At 39.9% G+C, this 27,417-nt stretch overlaps 1 protein-coding gene and 1 long non-coding RNA gene across 3 annotated transcripts; one reads left to right on the top strand and one right to left on the bottom strand.

The window, feature by feature from the left end:
* Positions 1-497: 497 nt before the first annotated feature.
* On the bottom strand, positions 498-9,556 carry LOC116570510. 2 transcript variants are annotated; one of them, XR_004277458.1, is made up of 4 exons: positions 9,468-9,556; positions 6,730-6,804; positions 3,990-3,993; positions 498-514 (listed from the first exon to the last, which is right to left on the bottom strand). It is a non-coding gene; the product is annotated as an uncharacterized LOC116570510 (long non-coding RNA). The 2 variants fall into 2 exon arrangements; XR_004277459.1 differs by lacking the exons at positions 498-514; positions 3,990-3,993 and adding an exon at positions 5,993-6,025.
* Positions 9,557-15,174: 5,618 nt separating this feature from the next.
* Positions 15,175-16,960, top strand: LOC116570491 (actin-related protein 3-like). Its single transcript, XM_032307680.1, has one exon. It carries the CDS (start codon positions 15,213-15,215, stop codon positions 16,494-16,496), a length of 1,284 nt encoding a protein of 427 aa, XP_032163571.1. The 5' UTR covers positions 15,175-15,212; the 3' UTR covers positions 16,497-16,960.
* Positions 16,961-27,417: the final 10,457 nt, after the last annotated feature.

Below are 27,417 nucleotides of genomic sequence, written 5' to 3'. Positions count from 1 at the left end.
GCTATGTTAAGATATCATCAATTATGAGATTTATAACTGCTAATGAAATTATAGGGTACTCAACAAAATGAACTTCTGGACTGGGATTTAACTGATGGTTTAGGATGGGAATTTATCAGAGAAATTGTGAATGAATTCATTCAATGAGAGAAAGAAATACCAAAATATGCTATTTCTTCTGGATGCCTGAAGACTAAAATCTTATTTATATTCTCAACAGGGTTAAAAAAACCCCATATTCTTTGGCTGAAATTAGAAGTGGAAATTGTAGATGTATTAGGATCATTTAATGAGATCTCTTGCATAAAATGAATAAGGTGATAGTCAAAAAACTAATTTTTCATTTTGAAATATGTGCACACTAGGGATGCCTGGGTGACTCAGTTGATTAAGTCTCTGCCTTTGGCTCAGGTCATGATCCCAGGGTCCTGGGATCAAGTCCTGCATCAGGGTTCTTTCTTGATGGGGAGCCTGCTTTACCCTCTGCCTGCTGCTCTCTCTGCTTGTGCTCTCTCTCTTTTTTGGACAAATAAATAGATAAATAAATAAAATCTTTAAAAAAATACATACACACACACACACACACACACACACACACATATACATACACACACCACATGCTAAGGAATAACAAGGTACCCACATCCTTAATAGCAACTTCTATTTTTTATTAGACTGATAGGAAAATTCAGTGGGAAAAGATGATAGGATATTGGTGCTTATACCAATAATTGCATTCCTTCTTCAATGAGAATTTCTTCATCTTTTCACTGCTAGAACACGGTAGTCCCCCCTGAGGCCTAACACACAGTAAGTCTACATTGGGCTACAGGATCTCTTCATTCTGACTAAATTAACCTTTCAAATTTGTCAAATAAACAGGCTCTGTTTCTGTTAATTGGCCATTTTATTGAGTAAACTGATTGACTTGAGCATTCATTTCAGGTCACTTAAAAATGTATACCTGCACTGGGTGTGGTGAAAAAATAATGAATACTGTTTTTCTGAAAATAAATAAATTTAATTAAAAAAATGTATACCTGCAGTATACATGATGTCTGTAGATTCAAAAGGTCTCATTGAAATCTAATGCTTGAAAACAAAAATGGCCATCTTTAAATAGCATAGGAAACTGATACAAAGCCAATTCATTTTTTAAATTTCTTTTTAATTCACTTACTCAGCAGAAACTTTTTGAATAGTAATGGGAGAAACTATGAACCAGTCAGACCTATTATTTCTTTTGTCCCTGGAGCTTATGGCTAGGGATAGTGTTCTCAGTGCAAAGCTAGGAGTTAGTGCAGCATTACATGGGAGGACATGGACAGGACATCTAACCCTGCTGGAGGTGGGGTGGGAGCAGAGAACAGACTAGACTTCCCAGAGGAAATGACCAAAGCTGGAAGGTATGATGGGGAGACTGATGCAATAAGAAGCAAGAAATACATGACCTATTTTTCACTATATCAAAAGAAAAGAAGAAAAAGATGAATGTGGAAAACTTGTAATTTCAATGGCAAGAATCTGCCAGGATTCCTTTTGTGATTTTCTTTGTGGAACAAGATGGGATACAATCATATTCTAAGTGTAGAAGAAAGAATGAGGAAGAAAAATCAGGATGGGATAATACAGGCAGGGAGAATTGTGCAAGTGAGATAGAAGGTTTGAGAAAAGTAAGGAATATAATAGGATTGCCAACAGCATTGAGAGGCCAGTTAAGATGAGTTCATGACTTTTTAGAGACATCATTTCCCATAGTTCTGTGATATCAACCAGCAGGATTCCATTGATCAGGTATAGATGTAGAGGAAATGGTGAGATGGATAACTGAGGGCAATGGTTTTGTTAGGCTGGAGTGTTAGAATAATCACAGGCAAAGAGTGAGTTTGAAAACATAAACCATCTAGTCTCACTTGAATAGGAAAAGCAGTAACTCTGGATGAGGCTGACAGAGAGGTTCAAGGTATTAGGAGTCTCAGTGGGGTCAAAAAACAATCTCAATAGTGCCTCATTAAGAGGGTTCAGTGATAAGGTGGGGGCCAACCCTTGGGGGAGAAGTTCCAGATGATGACACAGTGTAGTGTGTCTCTAAGGAACAGGTGACTGAAGTGAAGTAAAGGTAAAGTTCTCTGGAGTAGCAGCCCTAGGTGTCAAAAGAGCATTCATGCTGGTGTGGGAGCTGCATAGGAGGATGTTAGGATATGAGAAATGATGGAAGACTCTGAACCATGTGTTAGGCTCACTAACGAACTGAAAACAGGATAGCGAGCATTTCATAGAAGCAGAGTTTTTAAAAGATCCTGGGGTAGTTATAGCATGGGGAACAGATAAACACCAACCACATCTGTCCCAGGCTGGGAAAGTGAGCAGTTTCTCCTAGAGAAGGTGTCAATAACTCACTATCCTCAGGAGAGAGCTTCTGGGAAGAAAGATGAAGAGCTAAGGATTTAGAAACAAAGAGGTGCCATGACTTGGTCACCAAATAAGAAACTCAGGTTTTATCAATACCCCTTGGTTCTTAAGGTTCTAATACTTGCCATAGACTTCTACTTCAAGTACTTGCAACTCTCTGCCAAGGATTTCTATGACTGCAGGGCAAACAGAATGTGCAGGAGAGGGCTTATGCCCCAGGACCAACACTTAACAAATAATGGAAAAAGACAGTGAATACATGTCCACGTTCCTTTGCCCCCAGATAGTACAACTCTAAGGTATGTTCTCTACAGTTTCCCAGAGTCCCCAGAGGTGAGCTATAGTTGTTCACACCTGCTCATTAATGCACTCTGCATTGGTCTTTCCTTGTTTGTCTTGTGTTCCCCCACTCCTTAGCTTCCTGGGATTGTGTTGCCTCGTCAAATGCAGGATGCCCATCTACATTTGAATTTCATATAAAAAAGCATTTTTTAGTGTAATTATATCCCAAATATTGCATGGGACACAACTTATACTAAAAATTTTTTTGTTATTATTTTAACTTCAAATTTAGCTGAGTTACTGCATGTTTATTTGCCAAATCTAGCAACCCTATTTGGGATTGCCTTTCAAATAATCAGTGTGTATTCCTATCCTTGCCTCAAGATCTGCTTCTGATGGAGCCCAAAGTAAGATAGTCAGCACTATTCCAGAGGGATAAACTGTGAAGGAGAAAACAAACTTGAGAAGCAACATTCAAATAAGATTGAAATTATAAATGACTGTCTTTCTATTGCCAGCTCTGAAGTTACTAGGAAAAGGCTACAAACCAGCCTCAGCAAATTTAGCTTGATTTGTAAAAGCCATCACCTCATCAGAAAAGCACCTGTTATCCAGTCACCTTTATTAAACTCAATGCCAAGTATCATTAGTACAGCAATGCTATGATGATATGTATTCATTCCATCAGCAAATGTCCTAAATGTCTATCACTGGAGAACAACCTCTGTTTCAATAAAATAATATAACTGAATAGGAAAAGGGGAGGCCATGAATCCCTGGTGATCTCCTTGACCCCCCACTTCCTAGCAATAAGTTGGGCTTGATTACATCAACACTGGGAATCCCAGATGCATTATTATTAATGAACTTGCAAACTGAGGCTTAATTAAAACCCCAAGTGTTTACTTGTTGCTGTTCCTCCCAAGAGCTCCCTTTGCAAATTCTGCATAGAAGCTGTCTTGCTCATCTACCCCAACAATATCGCCAACATTTTCCAAGCTGATACTCAGTACACCCTAATTCCTTATTTCCATGAAAACCTCTAAGCCTTGATGGTGTGTGGTTTCATTCCTCATCAGTGTAAAACTAGGCCTTTCAGAATATCTGCATTTCCTCCAACATGTCTGGAGATTCCTGTGTCTTGAATTTCAATAGCAGAAGTTCAGTTGTTTATCACTTTTGCTCATGTGCAGTGAATACGGATTGTTGGTGCTGTTGCAAAGTTGGGTTCGAGTCAGGTATAAAACATGTTCATGTATTAAACAAAATTGTTGGTTTAATGAATGTGTGGTAACTTCTCTAAATATTTAAATGATGTCCCATTGGTGCAATCTAATTTGGGCATCCACATTATTTGTATCTCTATTTTTAAAATTTAATCTATTTAAACTAAAATGAAACAAAAAACCCAGTTCACCCATTTCTCTCATCCTCTCACCCCTACCTCTGGCAAGCTCTGATCTCTTCTTTTCTCTGGATCTATGACCTTGTTTTCTTTGTTATAAATTCCACACATAAAAGAGATCATACAGTATTTGTCTTTCTCTATCTGACTTATTTCCCTTAGCAAAATGTTCTTTTGGTCCATATTGTCACAATGGCATGATTTAATTCTATGTTTAATTTTTTGAGAAAACTCCATACTGTTTCCCATAGTGGCTGCAGCAATTTACATTCCCACCAACAGTGCACAAATGTTCTCTTTTCTCCACATCCTCGCCAACACTTGTTATTTCTTGTCTTTTTGATACTAGCCATTCTGCCAGATGTAAGGTGTTATCTCCTTGTGGTTTTGATTTGCATTTCCCTGATGATTAATGATATTGAGCATCTTTTCATGTACCTTTTGGCCATCTGTATGTCTTCTTTGGAAAAAAATGTCTATTCGGATTGCCATTATTTTCATGTATAGTACCAATCTGTGGCAGTATCAGCAAACCTCAGGGCTACTAACAGCACTTGAGTCACTGGGGAATGCTAGTGAAGTTCACTTTAAAGAAAATAATTCTCACTTTTATATGCATTCGCAGGCTTCCTTTTGATTTCCACAGTGAGCCTATTGACTTCAATCGGTCCTTTCAGGATCACTTAGAAGGCCAGAGACTCATCGTGTCCTGATTCATTGACTTTGCTCTGTGCTCGGCACTTGTTTGAAGTCTGTGGGGTTCTGTCTAAAAGAAGCTCAATAGGCAGCAGAGAGAGGCAAGTGTCTAGTCTCAAACCTCCCTTGTAAAATGATTACAAAACCAAGTGGAGACTGGGGAAACTGGGTATCATCTTGACAATGAGTCATCTTCAGAAAATGAGTACTCAGATCCAGCATGGCAAGAGAATGACTACAAAAGAAGGGACTTTATAAAGGGTCTTACATCTTTCTCCCCTGCCTGTGCAAACGTCACCATTTTGAAATCTCAAGAAGTTGGTCCTACACCAGAGTTTGAAGGCAAATGATCTCCTGATTCACAAATCATGAAATTGTTTGAATAAAAACTGAAATCAAGATGAATGAAGATAACTATCTTCATTTACTTTCATCATATATTCCTAATTGTAGTTCAGGATTTTCCCTGTAGAATGAATGGCAGAAATCCTGCCCAGAGGAGCTTTAAGGGTTCCAGAACAATGCACAAAATCACAATGAGCCTTCTCCTATCCGTTTCTTTTTGAGGTCAGCATTGTTCTAATAATAAGGATCAGATGGTTTTTCTATTAACGGCAACTTGGGGCAATATGTACTTCGTAAGACCAGTCTGAAGAACCATAGTCCTGATGTCCCCTTTCCTTGCTCCATGTGGTTAATCCTACACTATATTTGAACATTAGAAAATGACACAGTAACATAGATCAACTGAGGGGGGGAGGGTGCTCAATGACCAGGCATCCCAGGCTTTGCACTTCACCCATGACCAAGGGCTCTCCACCCATTCATACTCTAATTCAACTTTGTAATTAATTTTATTTAACTATTAAACACATTCTGAGTGATTTTTAGATCATTTAATATCTGGATTGTGCTCATATCACGTAAGATGAAGTGACTGAAACATGCAAAATTTCACACAAAGTGGGAATTTTTCTGTGGGATTAAGCCAGTTAGCTATTTCATGGAATTCAACAGTTCATTTTTTTTTAAATTTTATTTATTTATTTATTTATTTATTTATTTATTCCCCAAGAATTCATTTTTAAGAATGACTTTTCTTTATCACTTGAACTTAGCTGGGCATACCTACATTTGCCAAGAGGATAGTTTTTTCATAATGTTAATGTCTTCAGACTATCCATGTGTAACCTTCATGCTGTTCTCACCTTCATAGGAATTTGGAAAGACCTTAGTTGAAAAATTAAAATTCATAGGCATCTCCCCCAAAACTTTTTTTCCTTCCTTCCTTCCTTCCTTTCATTCTTTTCTTTTCTTTTTTTGTCACTGTTTGTAGAGCACACCTCAGAGTCTACTGGGAGCCTGTTTTTACTGCACAGTTTTTCCAAAGACCCAGGGCAAGGGCCACATCATTTTAATCTGGAAAATGACTCTTTTGAGCAAGTACCAGATAAAGTTACTGATTTACGAAAGCTTTTATCAGCCTCCTGATGGCTTTTACAGAGTGGAACACTACATGACCCATGTGATTTGTTTTCATTTACAAAGGTGCAGAGGCTTTGAATTTAAAAATGGAACGTTTTCTTCTCGTGCCAAATGTAAACAATTTAACATCCATTTCCCATCCAGCTATTTTACCAGTTCAAAAGAGTTTATATGAATCTTATCTGTATTATATATCCTGCTGATTGGCAGCACCTCCTCCTTCAGCTGGGAAGCCAAAAATGTGCTGGCTCAGATTTGAACAGGAAAGGAATAACAAAGAAAACTGGGAAATAAACGTAATGAGTAGTTACAGGGTGCTGAAAACTATACTTATCGTTTCTTATTCTCGCAGAGTTGTGCTGCCATATTGATTTATGCCTGGGAAGTCTTTTATGGAAACACACAACAAAAGCTTCAGATTATTTTGTCAACAAGAAAACACAGTTTACCTTATCTTCAAAGTCCCCATCTATTCCTGATTTGAACAGTTCCATATTCCGTGCTTGCTGAGATCTCTGTGAGCCCTGGAGGAGATATGCATTGGATACAGTAATTCACCATAAGAGTTAAAGGCCCCCAGAATGTCACAGAGCTGGTTTTCTAGGCCGGACGAAGAATTCTGGGGGAACCACAAGCAGTCTGGAGAACAAAAAGTATTGTGGCTCTTCCAGGCCGACTTAGAGTCAGTTTACTGAGCCCCAGAGACCCTTTTTTTTTTTTTCCTTCCAGAATGCAAAAGACATTTATTTGGCATATTGTTTGAGGGTCTTAAGTTTCTTTCTCACATTCAAGGCCTGGACAGTTGGAAAGGGGACGAGGGAAAGAACAAAAACAGCCGTCTGGACATTTTCTAGTGGAGTATCATGTTTATAAACCCTTTCCTTGCCTTGTCCTAACAATACATTATGAACTGAGATAAAATACTAGATCATAAACTTGGACCACACTGTAAGGATGACAGGCAAGCATTAATAGTTTTCTTTCCAAAATTAAACTTTAATTTGTTTTAAGATTATGTGACCAACAATTTCTGTTAAAGGCCCTACCTCTAGCCACCTTCCCAGAAATTTTCTCAGTTGCCATTGGCTTTGCCACCCCAAATTCCCTTAGACTGTCTGCTCTACACTCTGCCTGCAATTTTCACTCCACTCTCATGCTTCAGTTTAATTGGACTTAATAAGTATTTGGGGAGGGTATGTAATTTTTCAATAGATACCCTGCTTTTCCTATCGATAAACATCATGACTATCACCACTATCTAACAAATAGATGTTCATATTAAAGATAAGACATAATGTAAGGTAACTTTAGGACTAATTAATGAAGGATAGATGTAGATGTGCTTTCTGAGGCTTTCTGGGCAAAATGCATTTGGCAGACAGAGCATTACAGGCACCCCAGGTTCTAGTCCTTGACTAAGACGTGTAACCTCTTTGAGCCTCTACTTTAATCACCAATTAAATGGGGGTATGGAGCTGAGAACTTGGAAAGTCTGTGATTCCTGCAAGTTTTTTTTAAGCTTTTAAGCTTTGTGTTTCTAGGAAGCTGACCATGACCTCAAAAATTACTTCCTGGGTATTAGATGTCCTTGCTATGAGGAGTGCAAAGTGTTTTACTAGAATACACATGTACTTATCTTCAGTATTAATATTTTACATCATTGAGTGCTATTGGCTCACCAAGAGTTCACCCATCAGATAACTTCTCATTCATTAGCCAACACACTGGTGCAGTGGGTCACAGTATAAATGGCCACCTGCAGTATAGTGACATTCCAAAGAGCAAATAGAATGGTGTATATGATGGACAAATAAATGGTAAACTGAAGTTCACCAACCAGAAATTGTAACTGACAAGTAACAGCAATTTCCTAGCCTCCTGTTCTTTTCTCTATACCATGACACCTGCCTTCTTTTTCTTTCTCTGTACAAAAAAATACACTGATTTCCTGTCCCTGTATTTACATTTGGTTTCCGTTTGAAAGGTCATCAGTTATTTGGACAATGATAACAAGATATTTCATTAAAAAGTAATCTTCAAATATTGAGCAACTCCAGAGATGGAATACACTCATTAAGTTCATTTGATGATATGCAGTGTATGTACACAGTTACAGCTGGAGGAGGAGGCATACCATTTCCCCAGCCTCGAAAACCCAGCCTCAGATATAAGATTATGTTTCAAGAAAGTATAAGTTCATTTAAGAAATATATGCAAAATAAATGGCCTGGGTGGCTCAGTTGGTTAAGCATCTGCCCTTGGGTCAGGTCATGATCAGCCTTGCATCCAGCTCCTTGCTCAGCGGGAGTCTGCTTCTCCCTTTACTTCTCCCCCTCCCCCAACTTGTGCTCTCTTTCTTTCTCTTTCTAATAAATATAATCTTAAAAAAAAAAAAAAAGATATACCCTAAGTGTACATTTTGCTTCTTACCAAGACACTAGTCCTTTGAGCAGTAAGTTCAAGTTATATGCCCAAAGAATATCTGTTAAAACAATGAATGGGTAAGTGAATAAGTTGCCTCTATATTAATATATAGTTGACCCTTGAACACAGGTTTGAACTGCACAGGTCCACTTACATGTGGATTTTTAACATAGTACAGTACTGCCAATGTATTTTCTCTTCCCTGTGATTTTCTTAATAACATTTTCTTTTCTCCAGTTTATTTTATTGTCAGAATACAGCATATAGTACATGTAAAATACAAATATGTGTTAATCAATTGTTTATGTTATCAGTAAAGCTTCCAGTCAACAGTGGGCTATTAATAAAGTTCCAGTGCAGTCCAAAATTATGCATGGATTTTTGACTGTGAAAAAATTATGAATGCCCCTAATTTCCACATTGTTCAAGGGTCAACTGTATATTGCACTGGTCACTGACTAGTGCGTGATGTTTATTATGTAGTCTACTTCACCAAAGTTAGAAAGTTGGAGAAATAATATTAGTATGTCTCATATGATTTTTTTTTCTTTATCTGTTTGTTTTCTTCTCCAAGGACAGACCATTAGGCTTATCAGGTATACAATTTTTTTAGGCGTCTTTGAGATTTAAAACTATGTAGCGCTTTCCTAAAATGTCATTCTGTTAGATAGATAATCTGATGCCTCATGCACATCCGATGGAGACAACCGTTAGGTTCATTTATATCAGTTACTGGCTGGACTGGTGCCATAGACCTAATTACTTGGTTTTCCTTGATATAAATGATGGAATGGGGTCCACATCATCTCCCGGTTCCCTCATGGCATTAATATCCTGTGGTTCTATGAAAGCAGCAACTGCACATACCGAATGGCCTTTGTTCACTGTAATATGTAATGGGGAAAAAAAGGATAGCATTTATCCATGGTTATCTTTGCATAGTGGGATAATTGGTAATTTTTAACTTATTATTTAAATTTTTTGGTAAGAACTTTTTTACAATGAACATTCATGATTTTAAAATCAAATGAGACAAACTTTGTTTTGTTTTATTTTAAGAAAAAAAAAAAATTCCTCGGGCTTTGGGTGGCTCAGTCAGTAAGTGTCTTTGGCTCGGGTCATGATCGCAGAGTCCTGGGATCGAGCCCTGCCTTGGGCTCCCTGCTCACCAAGAAGCCTGCGAGAGTTCTTCCTCTTCCACTCCCCTGCTTGTGTTCCCTCTCTTACTGCGTCTCTGTCAAAAAACCAAACGCCAAAACCAAAACAAACAAACAAAACAAAGCAAAAAACTAAGGGAAGAAAAACAAAAGGCAATGATAGTATTAGTTTCCTATTCAGGTCTACAGCCGTGCTTTTCAGACTTTTCTGGGTCCCATACTGGAGGATCTGATTCAGTAAATCAGAATGAGGCCTGCACATCTGTGTTTTAGCAAGCTCCAAGATCACACTTTGAGGAACCTGCATCTAATAGTGAAGCATCATATGGACATAGTGCTTTGAGTCAATCATAGTGATAATTATTCCTTATCTGTGACTCCCACACTTATAAGGAAAAACTTCTGCATCAAAAAGTATTTAACTGGGAGTGCCTGGGTGGCATAGTCAGTTAAGCGTCTGACTCTTGGTTTCAGGCCTGAGGGTCATGATCTCAGGGTTGTGAGATCGAGCCCCAAGTCAGGCTCCATGCTCAGCTCAGACTCTGCTTGGGATTCTCTCTCCCTGGCACTCTGCTTTCCCCACCCCTATGCGCGCTCTCTCAAATAAACAAATAAGTCTTAAAAAACAAAAGAAAAAAAAGCAACATAAGGATCATCTAGGGCTAAAGAATTGCCAAAGACTCAGCTCCACTGAAAAATGGTGTTTCCACTCCAGATGGCACTTAAATAACCCAAAACGGGCAGCTCACTATTCCAGTTTATTCCGTTTGGGTTCTGAAGACCCAGGATCCTCCAAAACTGCACACCAAAACACAGACTGATATTTACACTCAGTGGTCAGTGGTTTGGAACAGATCTTTTTCTGGAACTTTGGTACTAGAACACACTCTCCATAATGGAATTATGGGTCATCCCTCAGCAATGGATTAGCTGGTCAGTGAACGGAACTGACTGTTTCATCATCAGGGTTCCCTTGAAATGTCAAGAAAGAAAAACTCAGAGGGAAAGAGCGAGAAAGGAAATGGCTTCCTAGGGCCCTCAATAGTAACTTATTAAGGGCTAAAGTTTGTGTGATGAATACTGATTTCATTATGATTTTGTTGATTTGACCACATTACTGAGGTCTATATGACAGAAGAAAGGAGAAATGGATCTTCCAGCCACAGAATGCTTTCAATTTATAAGTCCTCATTTCAGAAGCAGCAAAAATACTAATATTTATTGTTTTTTCAGTACTTATGATCAGAATGTTTGTTTCTCCCTAAAGTTCCTATGTTGAAGCCCTGACTAATCTCCATTGTGATGGCATTTGGAGGTGGAAACTCTGGGAGGTAAATAAGGTTAGGTGAGGCCCTGAGGATGGAGTACTCATGATGAGATTGGTGGCCTTGTAAGAGGACACAACGAGATCAGTCTCTCCATGCTCAGGCACCGAAGAAAGGCCATGTAAGGACAGAGGGAGAAGGTGGCCATATGCAAGTCAGGAACCAAATCGGAAAACCCCCTTGAGCTTGGGTTTCCCAGTCTCCAGAAGGTTGAGAAATAAATTTCTGCTGTTTAAGCCACCCAACATGTGGTATTATGTTACAGCAGCCTGAATACACCACTATTAAGACAGTGCTTAAGTGCATTATCCGATTTAGTCATCCCCACATGGCCAAGAAGAAACCCCAAATCACCAAAATCTTTTACTGATTTCAGGGTCAGTGTCACTTTGGCAACAGTGTTCTTTTATGTCTCACCGTAGGCTAACAGCTAAAGGATCTTGGTACATATCTTAAGTGTGTGTGTGTGCGCGCAAGAACCTGTTGTGCTCATATGGGAGGTGTAAGGTGTGTTTTGAGCTCCTGAGCCTGCAGTGGGGCGGATACTGGATTCACTTTATTGAGCATTTAATTCCCTCCCATTTTCCTCTAAGCAGTTCTCTGTCTCCACATTATTCCCAGAGGGGAAAAAGGAAGGATGCAGGAAGAGGGGGAAAGGAAGAGAAAAGAAAACCAAGAGTGAAAAGAGAAGACACCTGGGTGGCTCAGTTGACCATCCAACTCTTCATTTCACCTCAGGGTCATGAGATGGAGCCCCCCACCCACCCACCCAGGCTCTGCGCTTCTCAGGAAGTCTGCTTAAGATTTTCTCTCTCCCTCCCCCTCTCCCCATCGCTCACGCGCTCTCTTTCCCTCTCAAAAAAAAAAAAAAAAAAAAAAAGAGAGAGAGAGAAAGGGAGAGTGATAAGAGGGCTTTCCCTCTCCAAAAAAAAAAAAAAAAAAAATGGTAGGAGAGAAGTAAGAGAGCAAATGGAGTGACTTTGAGGATCGCTCCTTTCTCCTGCCCTGCCCTCTGCTCTGTCCCCAAATTCCCAGGCTGCTGCCACACCCGCCCCACACCTCTTGGATCCATTCCTTCACCCTGTGCCTGCTGAAGATGTCACCTCCCTCTCCAAGTTCTGCCCTAGCACTCCGGCTAGAAGCTAAAATACAAGATTTCTGTTGCACCAAGAGACTATTAAAGAAAACACAAAAACCTACAAGGGATTTCCGACACTTTCCAATTCTTCAAAACCACAGCTCCTTACAGCCCTTCATGAGGTGGCCCTCCAGCATGTCTTCCCTCCCAGCTCCGGAGACCTTAAATGTATGCAGCACGGACACCAGGAGCCCTCTTCAGACTGAATTCCGAACTGCCCATGACACATCACCCCATTATGCATTCCATTCCTTGGTGTCTTATTGGGGGGATGTACATCACTGAGGAAAGAGAGGCCTTTAGGGTACAGTATATTTCAAAACACAATTAAAATAAACTCTTCATGTGGAAATGTAAAAGGCATTTGTATTCTATTAAAGCCTTTGGCCTTACCAACTGCAGAGTGCTCTGTATCAAGGTCATTAGTAATCAGCCTTACACAATGGGCAACAGGCATCAGCTGCACAAAAACAAACAGGGGCCTCAAACACCACAATAACTTCCCGTACCTGCTCTTGTTTGCTTGCTGAGCCCTCAAACATTGGGAGTTGCTGAAATACATAAAAGCGTAACAGCTTGAGTCAATATTTACCAGCCTAAGCGAGTGATTTTATTTAGTGAGATGACTGAACCCCTTTGAATAAACACATCTTGCAGAGAACAACCCCAGGCAGGCACTGGGGGAAGGGCTAAGGCAGAACTGGTTCTGTCCTCAGGCTGGGGCTCAGAGACTGTAGAGGGGCCTTCTCTGGCCACTCACCTGCACTTCTCCGCCACGTAGGGCGAGAGATCCAGTCCAGGCACAAGCTGGGAGAACTCTCCCCTCCAGCCTGCTCTGGCTTCTGAATTCATGGTTCTCCTCGTCTCACTGGAAGGTTTCATAAACACTCGTTCCTGGGCCCAGAGGTGCTGATTCTGTTAAGTGCAGGGTAGGGCCTGAGGATCTGCGTTTCTAACAAGCTGTTGGTTCTGGGAGCACACTGAGAACCCCTGGTTTAAGCCCAGCTTTGTGCGATAGAAGTGTAATGCAAACCACAGGTATAGTTTGAAATTTTTCGGTGGGCATGTTAAAAAAAAAAAAAAAAGGCAATCAGAAACAGATGAAATTAAGTTTAATAATATATCCCAAATATAATTAATTAGAAACATAACCAATGTAAAAATGACTGAAATATTTTATGCTATTTTTTTTGTACTAAGTCTTCAAATTCCAGTATGTATTTTATACTTGCATCGCATCTCCGTATGGACTGGCCATATTTCAGCAGTTCCACAGCTGCCTGTGGCTAGTGGTTGTTCTATCACAGAGTGGAGTTCAAGACTGTGCTCTGGGTATACAGAACCCAGGATCAGGATTTCCAGGACCTACAGCCCTAAGCCTACCTCCAGAGCCCGAGTGTCCCCACAAGTGTGTGTCTTGCTGTTGGAATAGAATGCACAAACCCAGGCTCAAAGTTTGTCTTGGTGCTGGGAATGAGCTGAACAGGTGAAGAGTATTGGAATCAACTTGGACATAAGGCTGGGGCATCTGTACATATGAACATGAGGCCCCCTGAGCTGTGGGACCAAGGTGGCGAAAAGGGGCAAGCCCAGAGGGAAGGAGGGAGAGGCGAGAGAAGAAAAGCCAGAGAGGAAGAAAGGGAGAGAGGCAGAGAGGGAAGGAGAGAGAGCTATGATTGATTCTGTTGCAGCCTTGCTTCAGTTACAGAACAATCCATTCCCATGACACACCCTCAGTGAGTTTCACAGAAAATTCTGGTGTGCTCGCTTCGGCAGCACATATACACAGAAAATTCTGGTGACCACCAGACTTGCACTGTCTCACCTGTCTTCAGGACACTCCAGGACTCCTAAGAGAAGATACCTCATATACCTTCCTGCTACAGGGCTCCGCTTCCTGGCTTTTCTCCTTTCTTTTGCAAATGGCTTGGGGTCTAACTTGAAGGAGTGGTCATAAAGAGAATGATTACTTTTACACTGGCTGAAATGAGGAGAGGATTCTGTGAGGAGGGATTTATACATGAAAATCAATACCGGCATTGGAAAACATCCCCTTTTGCCCATATAAGTTCTGCCCAGAGGGTGCAGAGCTGGAATTAACCTGGATCATTTTATTATTATTATTATTATTACTATTACTATTTTTAATAAAGCTGCTTTATGATAGACTCTGATGTGAGCTCCCACTCTGCAGCTGCACCAGTGTGAAGGGAAGGAGCAGATAGTTTCATTTAAGAATTATCTTTTATCCCACTTGGTACTGTACCCCACTTCCACCCACCAAATCCTCCTGCAAGTCTCCAGAAAGTCAAAAGGAGAGAATGAAATTAAGCTTTTTATGAGCAGAAACTCATATTTACCAACATAATATGAACATTTCTCAACATTACCAACATAAAAGACAATGAGCTCATTGCCTGATTTTATAGGTTGTTTAATTTGTGATTTGCGATAATAAAAATTAGCTTTTGTACAGATGCCATACTGAATGCTTACTGTTGGCCAGACTCCATGCTTGGTACTTTGCTTACTTCACTCATTTTTTTCAACAATCCAATCAGAAGAAATGAGACCCATGTCTTTAGGAGGGAATAAGTGCTTGATAGCCTTTGTCCTACCAAAGTCTTTTTGACTCCCCAAACTGTGCCATTTGCTGGATGGGAAAGACGGAATGGAGGGTTGCTCCTCATTGTCTAGAGAGGTAGTAGAAGCCTCATGTATCTGTGCCAGTTATTGGGGCAAGCATCTGCCATTCTTTCCGTTAGAGCCTACAAAGATGGGGTGGTAAGAAATTGCTTTTGTGGCCCCTCCAGGGCCTGCGGTGCGGTCGGGGTGCTCTCAGACCCCGTGCACCCGGCTCTCCTTTGCCTCCATGTCCCTTCCTGCCCATGGATTTGGGGACCGAGTGGATCGAGCGCGGGGACAGCCGGCAGAGGAGCGAGAAAAGAGAAGCACTCATTGTATACAAAGCTAGATATGCTGGAAATACAGAACCACAGTTTATCATCCCTTCCTGTATTGCTATTAAGGAGTCTGCAAAAGTGGGTGATCAAGCTCAAAGGAGGGTGATGAGAGGTGTTGATGACCTAGACTTCTTCATTGGTGATGAAGCAATAGAAAAACCTACGTATGCAACAAAGTGGCCAATTCGCCATGGTATAGTTGAAGATTGGGACTTGATGGAAAGGTTTATGGAGCAAGTGATTTTTAAATATTTAAGGGCAGAACCAGAAGACCATTATTTTCTTTTGACTGAACCTCCACTGAATACTCCAGAAAACAGGGAATATACTGCTGAAATAATGTTTGAATCCTTCAATGTTCCAGGTTTGTACATTGCTGTGCAGGCTGTTCTTGCCTTAGCTGCCTCTTGGACCTCAAGACAAGTAGGAGAATGGACATTGACTGGTACAGTAATAGACAGTGGAGATGGTGTCACCCATGTCATTCCAGTGGCTGAAGGGTATGTGATTGGCAGCTGTATTAAGCACATTCCAATCGCAGGACGAGATATAACATATTTTATTCAGCAGTTGTTGAGAGACCGAGAAGTAGGAATCCCTCCAGAGCAATCCTTGGAAACTGCTAAGGCAGTAAAGGAGCGCTATAGTTATGTCTGCCCAGATTTAGTAAAAGAATTTAACAAGTATGACACAGATGGATCAAAGTGGATTAAGCAATATACTGGAATCAATGCTATCTCAAAGAAAGAATTTTCTATTGATGTTGGTTATGAGAGATTCTTGGGACCTGAAATCTTTTTTCATCCAGAGTTTGCTAATCCAGACTTTACTCAACCTATCTCAGAAGTTGTAGATGAAGTAATTCAGAATTGCCCTATCGATGTCAGACGTCCACTCTACAAGAATATTGTCCTCTCTGGAGGTTCAACCATGTTCAGGGACTTTGGACGTCGCTTGCAAAGAGATTTGAAAAGAACTGTAGATGCCAGGCTGAAATTAAGTGAGGAATTGAGTGGTGGCAGATTGAAGCCAAAACCTATTGATGTACAAGTCATTACACACCACATGCAGCGATATGCAGTTTGGTTTGGAGGATCCATGCTGGCTTCCACGCCCGAGTTCTACCAAGTATGCCACACCAAAAAGGATTATGAAGAAATTGGACCTAGCATTTGTCGTCACAATCCAGTGTTTGGAGTCATGTCGTAAAATTGATTTCATAATTATTGGGGTTAGGGAGGTGGGGAAGAAATAATCTTTCTGATTACCTGTTTTGTCTGGATGGCTGGTTTTGAGGTTTTAAACCTGACTTGAAGTAAGAAGACCAAACATAATTATACAGGAATATTTTAATAAGTGTATCAACATGCGAATGTAGAGGAGAGCCAAAATGATTAATGTTTTTCTTTAGACTGAATATTTGAATCTTATGTGTAACAAAAAGAAGTGGGTTTTAGTTCTTTCTGTGCCCTGATATTTTGTATATTATTGAATTATCCAAGATTTGATGGGATTTATCGGTATGTAGATAGCTCTATAATGCTTGAGTTGTACACTTCTAAGTGTGCAATGCAAGAGCTTGTTTATATTTCATACTTTTTATACTTTGAGGAAAAAAGTCAAAGAAAAACTAGTATTTGAGGAGAATCAAGTGACCAAGTAAAGGATAAATTTTTTTAAAAAGCGCCTCCTGAGACTTGGCGTACACACACTCATGGGATTCCAGTTATTACAAATGGCTTCCACCCCCTTGTGCCCCCCAATGGTTTTCTTTGCAAGTGCTTTTGGAACTAAGAAGCTAGTATCTTGGATTAACTGATGCCCGCTAGTGCTTTCTGACTACTCGAATCCTGTTTCTTGCTTTAAAGGAAAAGTAAAGAGAAGACTGTTGGACCAGTACTGCAGTTCTGTAGTGTCATTTCTTATTAAAAGTAAATTTGATTACCAAAATTGGTATATTTAAAGCCTAACACCATTCTAATAAAGGCACAAATTTCTTTAAAAAAAAAAAAAAGAAAGAAATTGCTTTTGTGATAACCCAAGAGTCAGTCCTTGAATCCTCCCTCATTCTCACACCTCACAACCAGTTTATTGATAAATCCCATTATTCTACATTTAAGAATCTATCAGACTCTGGGGGTGCCTGGGTGGCTCAGTCCGTTGGCTGTCTGACTCTTGGTTTTGGCTGAGGTCATGATCTCTGGTAGTGGGATCAAGCCCCACATCAGTTAGGGAGTGTGCAAGAGATTCTCTCTCTCTCCCTTTGCCCCTACCCACCCCCATTACATGTGTGTGCGCTTTCTCTCTAAAATAAATACGCTTTAAAAAAATAAAATATATCAGACTCTAAGAATGGTTCACTTCCACTAGTTTCACCTCCACTGGTCATTAACTTCTGCTCTCATCCCCATACAGACTCTGCTCCACCCGGCAGCCAAAGTGAAACTTGAGTAAGTTAGGTCCTACCCAGTGTGCGTTTAAGATCTTCCAGTGTCTTTTCATCTCATTCAGAGTAACGGTCACATTCGTTGCAATGGCCTATAAGGCCCTACATGTTCTTCACACACACACAAACACACACACACACTCTTCTGATTTCAGCTTCTTCCACTTCCATCCTTGCTCACACCCTTCAACTACACTGTCCCGATGCAGTTCTTCAAAGTCACCAAACACCCTCCAGCATCTAGGCCTTTGCACTGACGATTCCCTCTGCCTGGAACATATTTTCCTTGGCTAATAAAATAGTTCACTCCCTCACTTCTATCGAGTTTCGTTTTCTGAACAGAGAGAATCCTGCCCAGACTATTGTGTAAGAATAGCAATCTCTCATCCCTTATCTTCCCTGAGCTGCATTTTTCTATAGCACTTTCCACTGCCCGACATTTAAATATTTATTTGTTTCCTATCTTTGTCTTTCTTATACTCCATCTTTCTGGTAAAGATATTAGTTCCATTGGGGTTTATTTGATTCACCCCAAAAGTTTCTGGAGTAGTTTCTACCAGGCAGAGGATGCTCTGTAAATATTTGCCAGATGAATGAATGACAACCATTTGGGAAAATTAGACATAGGAAAGGAGGTGATAAAATGAATTTTAGGACAACCCATTGGGTGCCCAGATGGTAAGAGCCTCCTCAATTAGGAGCCAGTCCTGACAGAATCCCTCAAATGCAAATTCTGGGGAGTTTTGAGCACCATTTCTGACCAGGAGCTCAACACTTTAGTGCTGACAACACTTTGTAAGCTTTTGTACGTGGCATCCATGACACTTGAATAAAGCAAGAGCACTGCAGTTAACAACCCAAATTGTTTCTCACGATTCTTTGTATTGCTCAGACCTTAGAGGACCAGTTGGCATCAGAGTGGGACTTCAGGCATGGGTGGTCATTCCTCTTTCCATTAGCTATGCTGTCTCATCTGTCTAAACCCTTTGAGCAGAAAGGTATCAAGAACTATTGGAAATTTGTAAATTTAGCCAATTCTTTGTACCAGATGCGTCCTTCCAGGTGACTTTCCACACCTTGAGCAGGGAAGGCTCATGGATTGGGCATTGGGCATAAAGCAGAGTTAGGGAAAGCTGATCTGCCACACAGAGGATAATCTGAACAAGGTTCAACATATAATTCAGCTCTTTCTACTCTGCTATCTGATGTGAACCTAGCAGCCCTAAGGATGATAATGTTGCAGAAAGCTTCAAAATGGAACACAGACCAATTCAAATTGACCCTTGCCAGCTGGCAAGCTAAAAACAGTGTTTACCTGCACAGACTCGGTCCCAGGCAACGTGGTAATTCCCAACTCTCTCTTTAACTTTGTCTGGCTTTGGGGATCTTGCCGTACATGCTGGGCTATCATTATTGGTTCAATTAACAGGTAATTTTTAACCCTTGGTGTCATCTTGTTTGGTACAGACACAGTCTCATAGCAGGTATGTGTGCCTCATGGATCTGAAACACCAGCCTGTATCAGGAAAGCCTGGGAGGAAGGCTCCAGCCTCCCAGCAATATTAGAGTGTGTCTTTGGCTGCCACAGCAGAAGAATAGTTCACAAAGGTAATATATTCTGGGAGCCTGCTGGAATGCTCAACTGACAAGAGCCCTGTTGAGATGATGTTCATTCCCCCGGGAGTTTTTCTGTTTACATGTGCCTTTACTCATCTTTCAGCTGAATCAGAAAGCTGAATGAAAACTGCACTGTTTGAGAACACAAAATGGATTTTGATGCTTAAAAGGACTTTCATACAGAGAAACCCAGACTTAACAATCTTCACGTGTAGTTCTAAAACCTTAGAATTGGGGGGTTTGTCTGGGACTGTAGAGATTGCCTTCTGTGTAGTCCAATATGGTAGTTACCAGCCAAAGTGATTTGGCTATTTACATTGCAATCTAAATTAATTTATTTCAAGTAAAATTAAAAATTCAGAGAAAAGTCTTTCAGTCACACCAGCTAGTCACAAGTCACACGAAGTTAGTGGCTACCATATTGGACAGGACAAATATAGAACATTTCCATTATTGCAGAAAGTTCTACTAGGCAGCACTATATAGACTACTTCCTTCATTTTATAGAAAAGAAAACAAAGGCTTATAATGGTCAAGGTCAAGTGTCTTGCTTTCTTATCTTAAAGACAGTAGCTTGGCTGATATCTTAGAAAAGATCCAGTTTGTCTTATTCTGTCCTTTCATACTACCAGGCCATCTCCCATCTCTGATGATAGTATCAAATGTTATTCTAATAACATCCAGCACAAATATAAATGAAGGAAAGCAGGCTGGCGACACAGTTAGCCTATAACTGTCCAAGTATGAGTGATTACAAAGTGAAATTAAAATAGAGTCAGAAAATCCTGTCTTTTCCATGAAACTCTGCAAGCCCAATATGAAAAGAAGAGACAGTTTCCCCAATAGCACTGTGCCTACACCTGCAGCTCACAGGGCTGTATTGGTTACTACAGGACTTCATTTCTTACATAATTAACAAAGGGTTTTTATCATGTTTCTTCAGTTGTGTATGATGAATGTCATGGGGGATTTTAATTGCTTAAGTAACTCCAAGAAATCTTCCCTCATACTATATATACAGGGCACATTTAGGAAAATTTTGGCCATACCAACCAATAAGCAATAATGGCTACTCTCAGTTTGTATATAGCAGAAACTATTTTCAATGACCCTGTGATTCAAAGTTTTCAGTACAGCCTAAGGTGTCAGAGTTGAGTGGGCTACGGTTCTGTGGTTAATGACTCTCCACACAAAGAAACCTGGAAAATCCTATGAAACCTGGATCATGTCTACATACAAGAATCTCTTTCTAGTCATTTGACTAGATTTGCCTAGATACCACATTTAGGCCAAATGATATCACACTAATATTACCCTTTTCAGAGTTGATGGAGACTTCAGGAAACTTCTAGAGCTCCTGAGGGTCAGGAACAGCATCCTTGTTCATCTATATCACTTAACACTATGCCTGGAACACAATATGTGTTCAGCTACTATCCGGAAGGAAGGAAGGAAGAAAAAGAGGAAGGAAGGAAAAGATGCTAACTTCAGAATCCCATCTAGCCTTTCAAGTGGAAGAGAAAATATATTGTGGAGAAATTTTATTGTTCTAATTTGGTCCCCTTTCTTCACATATATGGCTAAAGGCAATAATACCCCTAAAAGTGAACACCCCCTTTTTTTCTTTTCTTTTTTTTTTTTTTTTTTTTTTGCCTGCTCAACATCCCTCCCATTAAGAGAACCTATCTCTTCCTTTAGCCACTACTTCCCTTCAGGCCATATGCGTCAGCTGGAATTGATCCTATTCATGGCTCTAGGAATAGATCCTAGACCTGGGCCTGGCCAAAGAGATTAGTTAAATGTGAGCAAACTACTTAGAATAATTTCCAGAGATATCAAGAAAAATAAACTCTCTGCTGGTATCTTTAAGTTGGAGGAAAATAATCCTGGAACTGTTACTAGCCATCTTTGGTCTCTCACTGGCCAACTCAGAGCAAACAGCAGAGGCAAAAGATGCAGACGAACAGATGCATGTCATGGCTTGGACATCTAGAACCAACTTTGAACTTTTCAGTTACCTGAATTTATAAATTATTCTTTCTTCCCTCCACCCCCCAGCTCTTTTTGAGCCTGTTTTAAGTTTGGTTTCTGTTCCTTGGGGAAGAAAGAGTAATGATTAATATGAACACCAATTCCCAAAAATCTCTTTAGAAAGATTACCCCATGATTCTTGCAGCTATTACTAAAAGTGGTGACTTCCTCAGGCTAGAGAATGCTCTGGAAAGTGCACTTTTCCTCACATTTCCAGGCATGTCTGGCCTTCCTGGTAGAGACCCATTTCCAAGTAGATGTCCTCAGATCCCTACATGCTGTCTCCTCTGCTTTACCTCACTCTCAAGCTCACAAATCACACTTTTATTATGCTTTATGCAAGCCTTCTGCACTCACCTTTTCCCAGGTTTTAATTTTCCAAACTCATCTCATGAGTCAGCTCAGCCCAGCAGCAAGCAATGGGAAACAAAGATTTATGTGGCACAGTGTATTTTATATTTAATAACTATTCTGTCATGGCATTTATCTGCATAAAAAGTTGGGTAATTCATGAGTGGGTTGGCAACCGTGGCCTCCAGTGAGTAATGTTTCCTGCTCTATCTCAGAAAGATCGACAGCTTGGTAGATACCAACTCTCAGGTGCTCAGAAATCTTCAAATATGCTCAAGACTTTTCTGTGGATAAAATGAAAAGTAGCCTTATCAGGCAACAGTGGCCCACAGGAGCACACTGTATTATGATCACTCAGAAAGTACAAATTAGCTGCCTCCTGCCTTGAATAAAGAAAAATAGGAAGTGCTTTACTCTCAGGGCTTTCCTGGCAGGATCAGTTCTCCAGAGATGCATCAAGAGAGGAAGAGGAGTAGCCTGGAACACAGGTAGTTCCTTCTACTTCTGAGTTACTCCTACCTCCAGGGTGATGCAGGGTAACAAAGCAGACCATGGTTAAGAGAGCCACAGTCCAAGGAGTTCTTGCTTTTCAACAATAGTGCCCAAAGAGAGAGAACCCTCTGGAGGCTTCCAGACAGAAGTCAAACATCTTTGCTCTGGCCTTTTTTCTCATGGGTAGCCATATCTGGGAGTAGCTTCAGCTCAAGGAGTTCAGCAGTTTCTGGAAGAAAGACATACCTGGGCAAAGCAAGTGGCTGTTATGAAAATAATTAGGTACTGCATTTGCCACACTCTAAATGGTTCAGGAGGGATTGGCCTGAAGGTCTGTACAGGCATCTTCATCCTCTCATGAATGAGGAACAGGAAGCTGCAGACAGTTCTATTTCTTGGGAGCAAGTCTACCGTGTGGAATTCCTACAGTCCTATGTTTCCCCACTTAACAGAGGCTTCTGTTTCTTAATCCAACCAGGAGATTAGTTATCCTGCTGTCAGAATATTTGTTGCAGTTGCCTTGGGGGTACATTTTACAATTTACATTCTGCTCATCAGAATGTTTAACAGGATAAGGAGCAGGGATACCAGTAAGCGTCCAAGAAATTGATGTGTGACTGCTGTTTTACCCACTTGCTAATGAATTGTGGGTGTATGACAGAATTCCTTCTTAGGACTTGATTTTGTTGATAAATACAATCTGTGAGAAGACATTAGTCCCATCTATTTATAACAGTTGGAAGCCACTGATGAATACCGAAATAACTAAAAATTTTTGAATGGACAAACTGGCTTAAATCAAGTCTACAATACCACCCACCTCCATTTTTAACCCTAAATATGAGCCTAGCTTACTGGTTCTGTAATTATGATCAAGTTGCTTAATACTATCTGAGCCCACTTATAAACTCATTTATTTATCCATTTAGCTTTTCTGCATTCACCAAGTATTAATTGAGAGCCTACTATGTGTTAGTAGCTGCAGTAGGTGTTACAGAAGGGTTAGTAATACAACTTCACATAGCAATTTCAATTGTTAAGTGATACAAATGAGAAAAACTCCTAGCACAGAGGAATAGTGAATAAACTTCTACCACAACAAATTTGGCAACAAAAACATATTAGAGGGCTAGGGAGAGAAAATCCTACTCAGGGTCCTGCTAGGTCCTTAAATAAAGATCATATATTATTGCTAAAGACTTTGAAGGTGTATTTTTTCCCCTCAAGAACAGGACAGAGATAGTAGTCTGTAATTGCCCACAGCCCAAATAAAATGAAGTTTAAGATCATTATCTACCCATGCACAAATATTTCCCTACTTTTCTCTGGAATCCAGTTCAGGATATGAATCATATTATGGTAGAATGTTCTTAGAAGGAAGGCTACCCTTTGGGGAGCATGCTGAGAGGTGCTGACACCTCAGGTTAATAAGAGGGCTTCCCAGGCAACCTCCTGTAACAGTCCGGAATGACTGTGCACATGCAGCTCTCTGTGTGCACCTGATCCACAAAGGCTTCCTTCCTACTTCTCCCCAGTAGGTAGTTCAATTGACACCAAATAGATGGTCCAACAGTGTTGCCGGGTTAGTTGAAGAAATTATTTATTTCTGTTCTTTCTTTCCTCTGAAAACTTAGAGTACAACTGGGATAAAAATTTTCAAAATACCAAGAAGCGGGTGGATATCCTAGGGCCACAATGAAAAGCCCAAAATTTCTTGCTGGTTGTTTTGCTTAGTGAATCAATGGGGGTTAATTAAATGTCCTACTGAGAATGGGGAACCTGGTATGTTTTATAAGGCTGAATAATCCTTCAATAGGGCAAAGTGAAGGTCTGTCTTATAGGAAGCTGCTGACGAATGTGAGGTGAGTGAACTCTTTGGAAGAGCCCTGAGCAAATGCAGCTGGTATGCAAGTGAGGAGCCATTTATTAACTAGCACCCTGGGTGCCCTGGTGAGGGCCAATGTATTTAGGGCAACTATGCATTTTTTTTTTTTTTTTTTTGCTCTGCTCCCCCAAGAGTCAGGCCATGCAGTATTGTTGAAAATAGAAAAAAGTGCTAGAGCATTCTGTATTGTAATCAGTTTCCACATAATCCTGCATTATGCCAAAGTAGAAACAGTATTCTTCTTTTTTAATTTTTTTTTAAGATTTTATTTATTTATTTATTTGACAGAGAGAGAGCGAGATCACAAGTAGGCAAAGAGACAGGCAGAGAGAGGGGGAAGCGGGCTCCCTACTGAGCAGAGAGCCCGATGCGCGTCTTGATTCCAGGACCCTGGGATCATGACTTGAGCCGAAGGCAGAGGTTTTAACCCTCTGAGCCACCCAGGCGCCCCTTCTTTTCTAATTTTTATTTTAATTCCGGTTAGTTAACATACAGTGTTATATTAGTATCAGGTATACAATATAGTGATTCGACAATTGCATACCTCACCCAGTGCTCAACAAGTGCCCTCCCTAGTCCCCATCCCCTATTTAACCTTTCTTCACCTCTACCTCCCCTTCAGTAACCATCAGTTTGTTCTCTATAATTAAGTCTGTTTTTTGATTGAGACAATATTCTATAAATGAAAAGCTTTGTGTTCTTTTTTGACCTTATAGAGAATCTTCAGAAATATATCCCTCACTCTGCTATCTGCTTCACCTGGCCTGTTTGCATGACCCTGTGTACATAGACAGCTTTAGATCTTTGCTTTTCCTTCTTCAATAGAACTTGGCTTCCCAAAAAGATAAAGGGGGATGCTTCTAGGGCCATGACTCTTCTTATCATTGTTTTTTTTTTTTTTTTTGTCTTTGAACAATGGATTGAAAGAAAGATACTTTATGAAATGCAAAGCAAATGAAAATTTCTTGATCAAATTCACCAGTTTTTATTTTTCCTTTTAGAAGTCAAATATATAAAATACTGCTAAAGAGCTTTGGACCATATTTTCAAGGAGACCAAATTATGGAAATATTTGTTTAGAACTCGTTTTTAGAAAGGTTAAAAAGAATTTGGCTCCATCAAGGGTTTGAGAGGGATGGAATAAAGTCACCTTCATTCATTTAGAAAAATATAATCAAAGCTGGTCAAACAATAATAGGATGAAGATCCAAAATCCACCAATTTTAAAAGGTAATAGTATGTCTAAAATCATTCTCCAGGTTTACGATGAGTGCAGTGAGGGGTATAATTATGAATTATTAGTAGCTGGTTAAATACCAACAATGCTGATAAGAATTATAATGCTAGAAAGCTACTATGGCTCATGTTTGCTCTAAAAAAAGAGAAGTGTTAGCAAATCCAAATAAGGAACTGTTGTTCCAATGCATTCATTTTTTTCTTAAATTATGGAAGCCGTTTTGATCCAGTCTTAAAATTCTAAAAATTGGAATTTACTTTTGGAAATAATAATTCATGTGGTCTACATGCAATGGCAAGATCAGTTCCAAAAGCAACTTCTTAAAACAGACTTCTTGGGGGCACCTGGGCAGCTTAGTTGGTTAAGCATTTGACTCTTGATTTCAGCTCAGGTCATGACCTCAGAGTCATAGAAGTGAGCCCCGTGTTGGGCTGCATGCTCAGTGTGGAGTCTACTTGTCCCTCTCCCTCTGCTCCTCCCCCTTCTCTTCCTCTCTCTCTTTCTCTCTTTCTATATCATTCTCTTTTAAGTAAATAGATGGAGAGATAGATAATAGAGTTGCAGACTTCTCAAATGATATTAGCAAAATGGTGGACTAGGAATTTTCAAGCTGTTATTCCCTGACAATAATATTGGGGGGGAAAAAAAAAAAGAAAGAAAGAAGGCGGGGGGAGAGAAAAAAGGCAGAAATATTTGAACTAACCTTACCAGAACTGTCGAAAACAAAGACTTATAGCTACCAAGCCAATACTATCAAAAAAAGAAAAGTAAAGAAAAGAAGAAAAAGAAAAAGCCATCTTGGGAAAGGTAACAAAGTAATTTTATGGCATTTTTACTCACTATTGCCTGAGGAGGGAGGGAGTGCCGGGTATTGCAGTGATTTTGGCCTTCATGCAGAGGTCTTTTGATTCTCTACTCTATACCTGAAACCTCAAAGCAGAACTTATTTGTAAATTATTGGGTATGTTTGTTCTAACCTGTCTGAAAGATATCTGAAGGACTGATGCAATGTGTTTGTCTCTGTTTGGCCCATACTGGAACTTGGGCAGGAGAAGCAGCAAGCTCCACTCACCAAAGCTGCAAGGTAACTATAGACCTATAGATTCCTGGGGCATGGCTTTAGAGGTAGGGACATATAGTAAACTATTTAAGGTCTGGAGAAGAGGCTTGGAGGGGAGACTCTTTGTGGGGAATTAACACACTGAAAAGCATATGAGGGAATTTAAAGCTACACTCATATCCAGGCAAGATGCATGCTCAAAAAATACCTAAGAAGACCTTAAAGTTTAACCTCAGGATTATTCCTAGACTTAGAACAAGCCTAGCTAAATTTTGAAAGATTATCCCAGAACTGACCCAGTCTGCAAAGTCTGGGAGACTTCTTGATACTCAAGGAACTCAGTGAAAACTTCAGTGATCACACATGGCAAGGGATAGTCGTATAAAATAAGACTTATAATAGTTTTATAAAATAAGTCTTACAAGTCTTATAAAATAAGACTATAGTTTATGAAATAGTTTGGGGAAAGTCTCAGAAAAATAAAAAAGAACCCATATTAATTAATTTGTTTAAATAAACAAAACAAAATACCTGGAGCAAGGGAGAAACTGATTTCCAGAGCTTTACATACTATAATATCCAAATGCCAAATTTGCAACCAAAAAAATCACAAGGCAAATAAAGAAACAGGCATATATGAACCATTCAGAGAACAAAATAAATTGACAGAAAATGTCCTGAGGAAACCCAGATACCAGACTCACCAGATAGGCTTTTATAAAGCTGCATTAAATATGTACAAAAAGCTAAAGGAAAACATGAGCAAAAGCTAAATGAAATCAAGAAAACAATGTATGAACAAAATAAGAATATCAACAAAGAGATAGAAACTAAAAAAGGAACAAAACAAAAATTCTGGAGCTGATATACTAAGTTATTAAGTATAATAACTAAAATGAAAAATTCACTAGAGGGGCTCTGCAGCATATTTGAATAGGCAGAAGAAATAATCAGCTAATTTGAAGATAGGAAAATTGAAATTATTGAGTCTGAGAAACAAAAATAAAGGTA

The sequence above is a fragment of the Mustela erminea genome, chromosome 12 (assembly GCF_009829155.1).
Source record: "Mustela erminea isolate mMusErm1 chromosome 12, mMusErm1.Pri, whole genome shotgun sequence".
In the NCBI taxonomy this organism is placed as follows: Eukaryota; Metazoa; Chordata; class Mammalia; order Carnivora; family Mustelidae; genus Mustela; species Mustela erminea.
This window is presented reverse-complemented; position numbering and strand designations above follow the sequence as displayed.

Bases quoted from the DNA above. Each gene is read 5' to 3' on its own strand.
- LOC116570491 (XM_032307680.1), top strand. From the start codon at position 15,213: ATGGATTTGGGGACCGAGTGGATCGAGCGCGGGGACAGCCGGCAGAGG.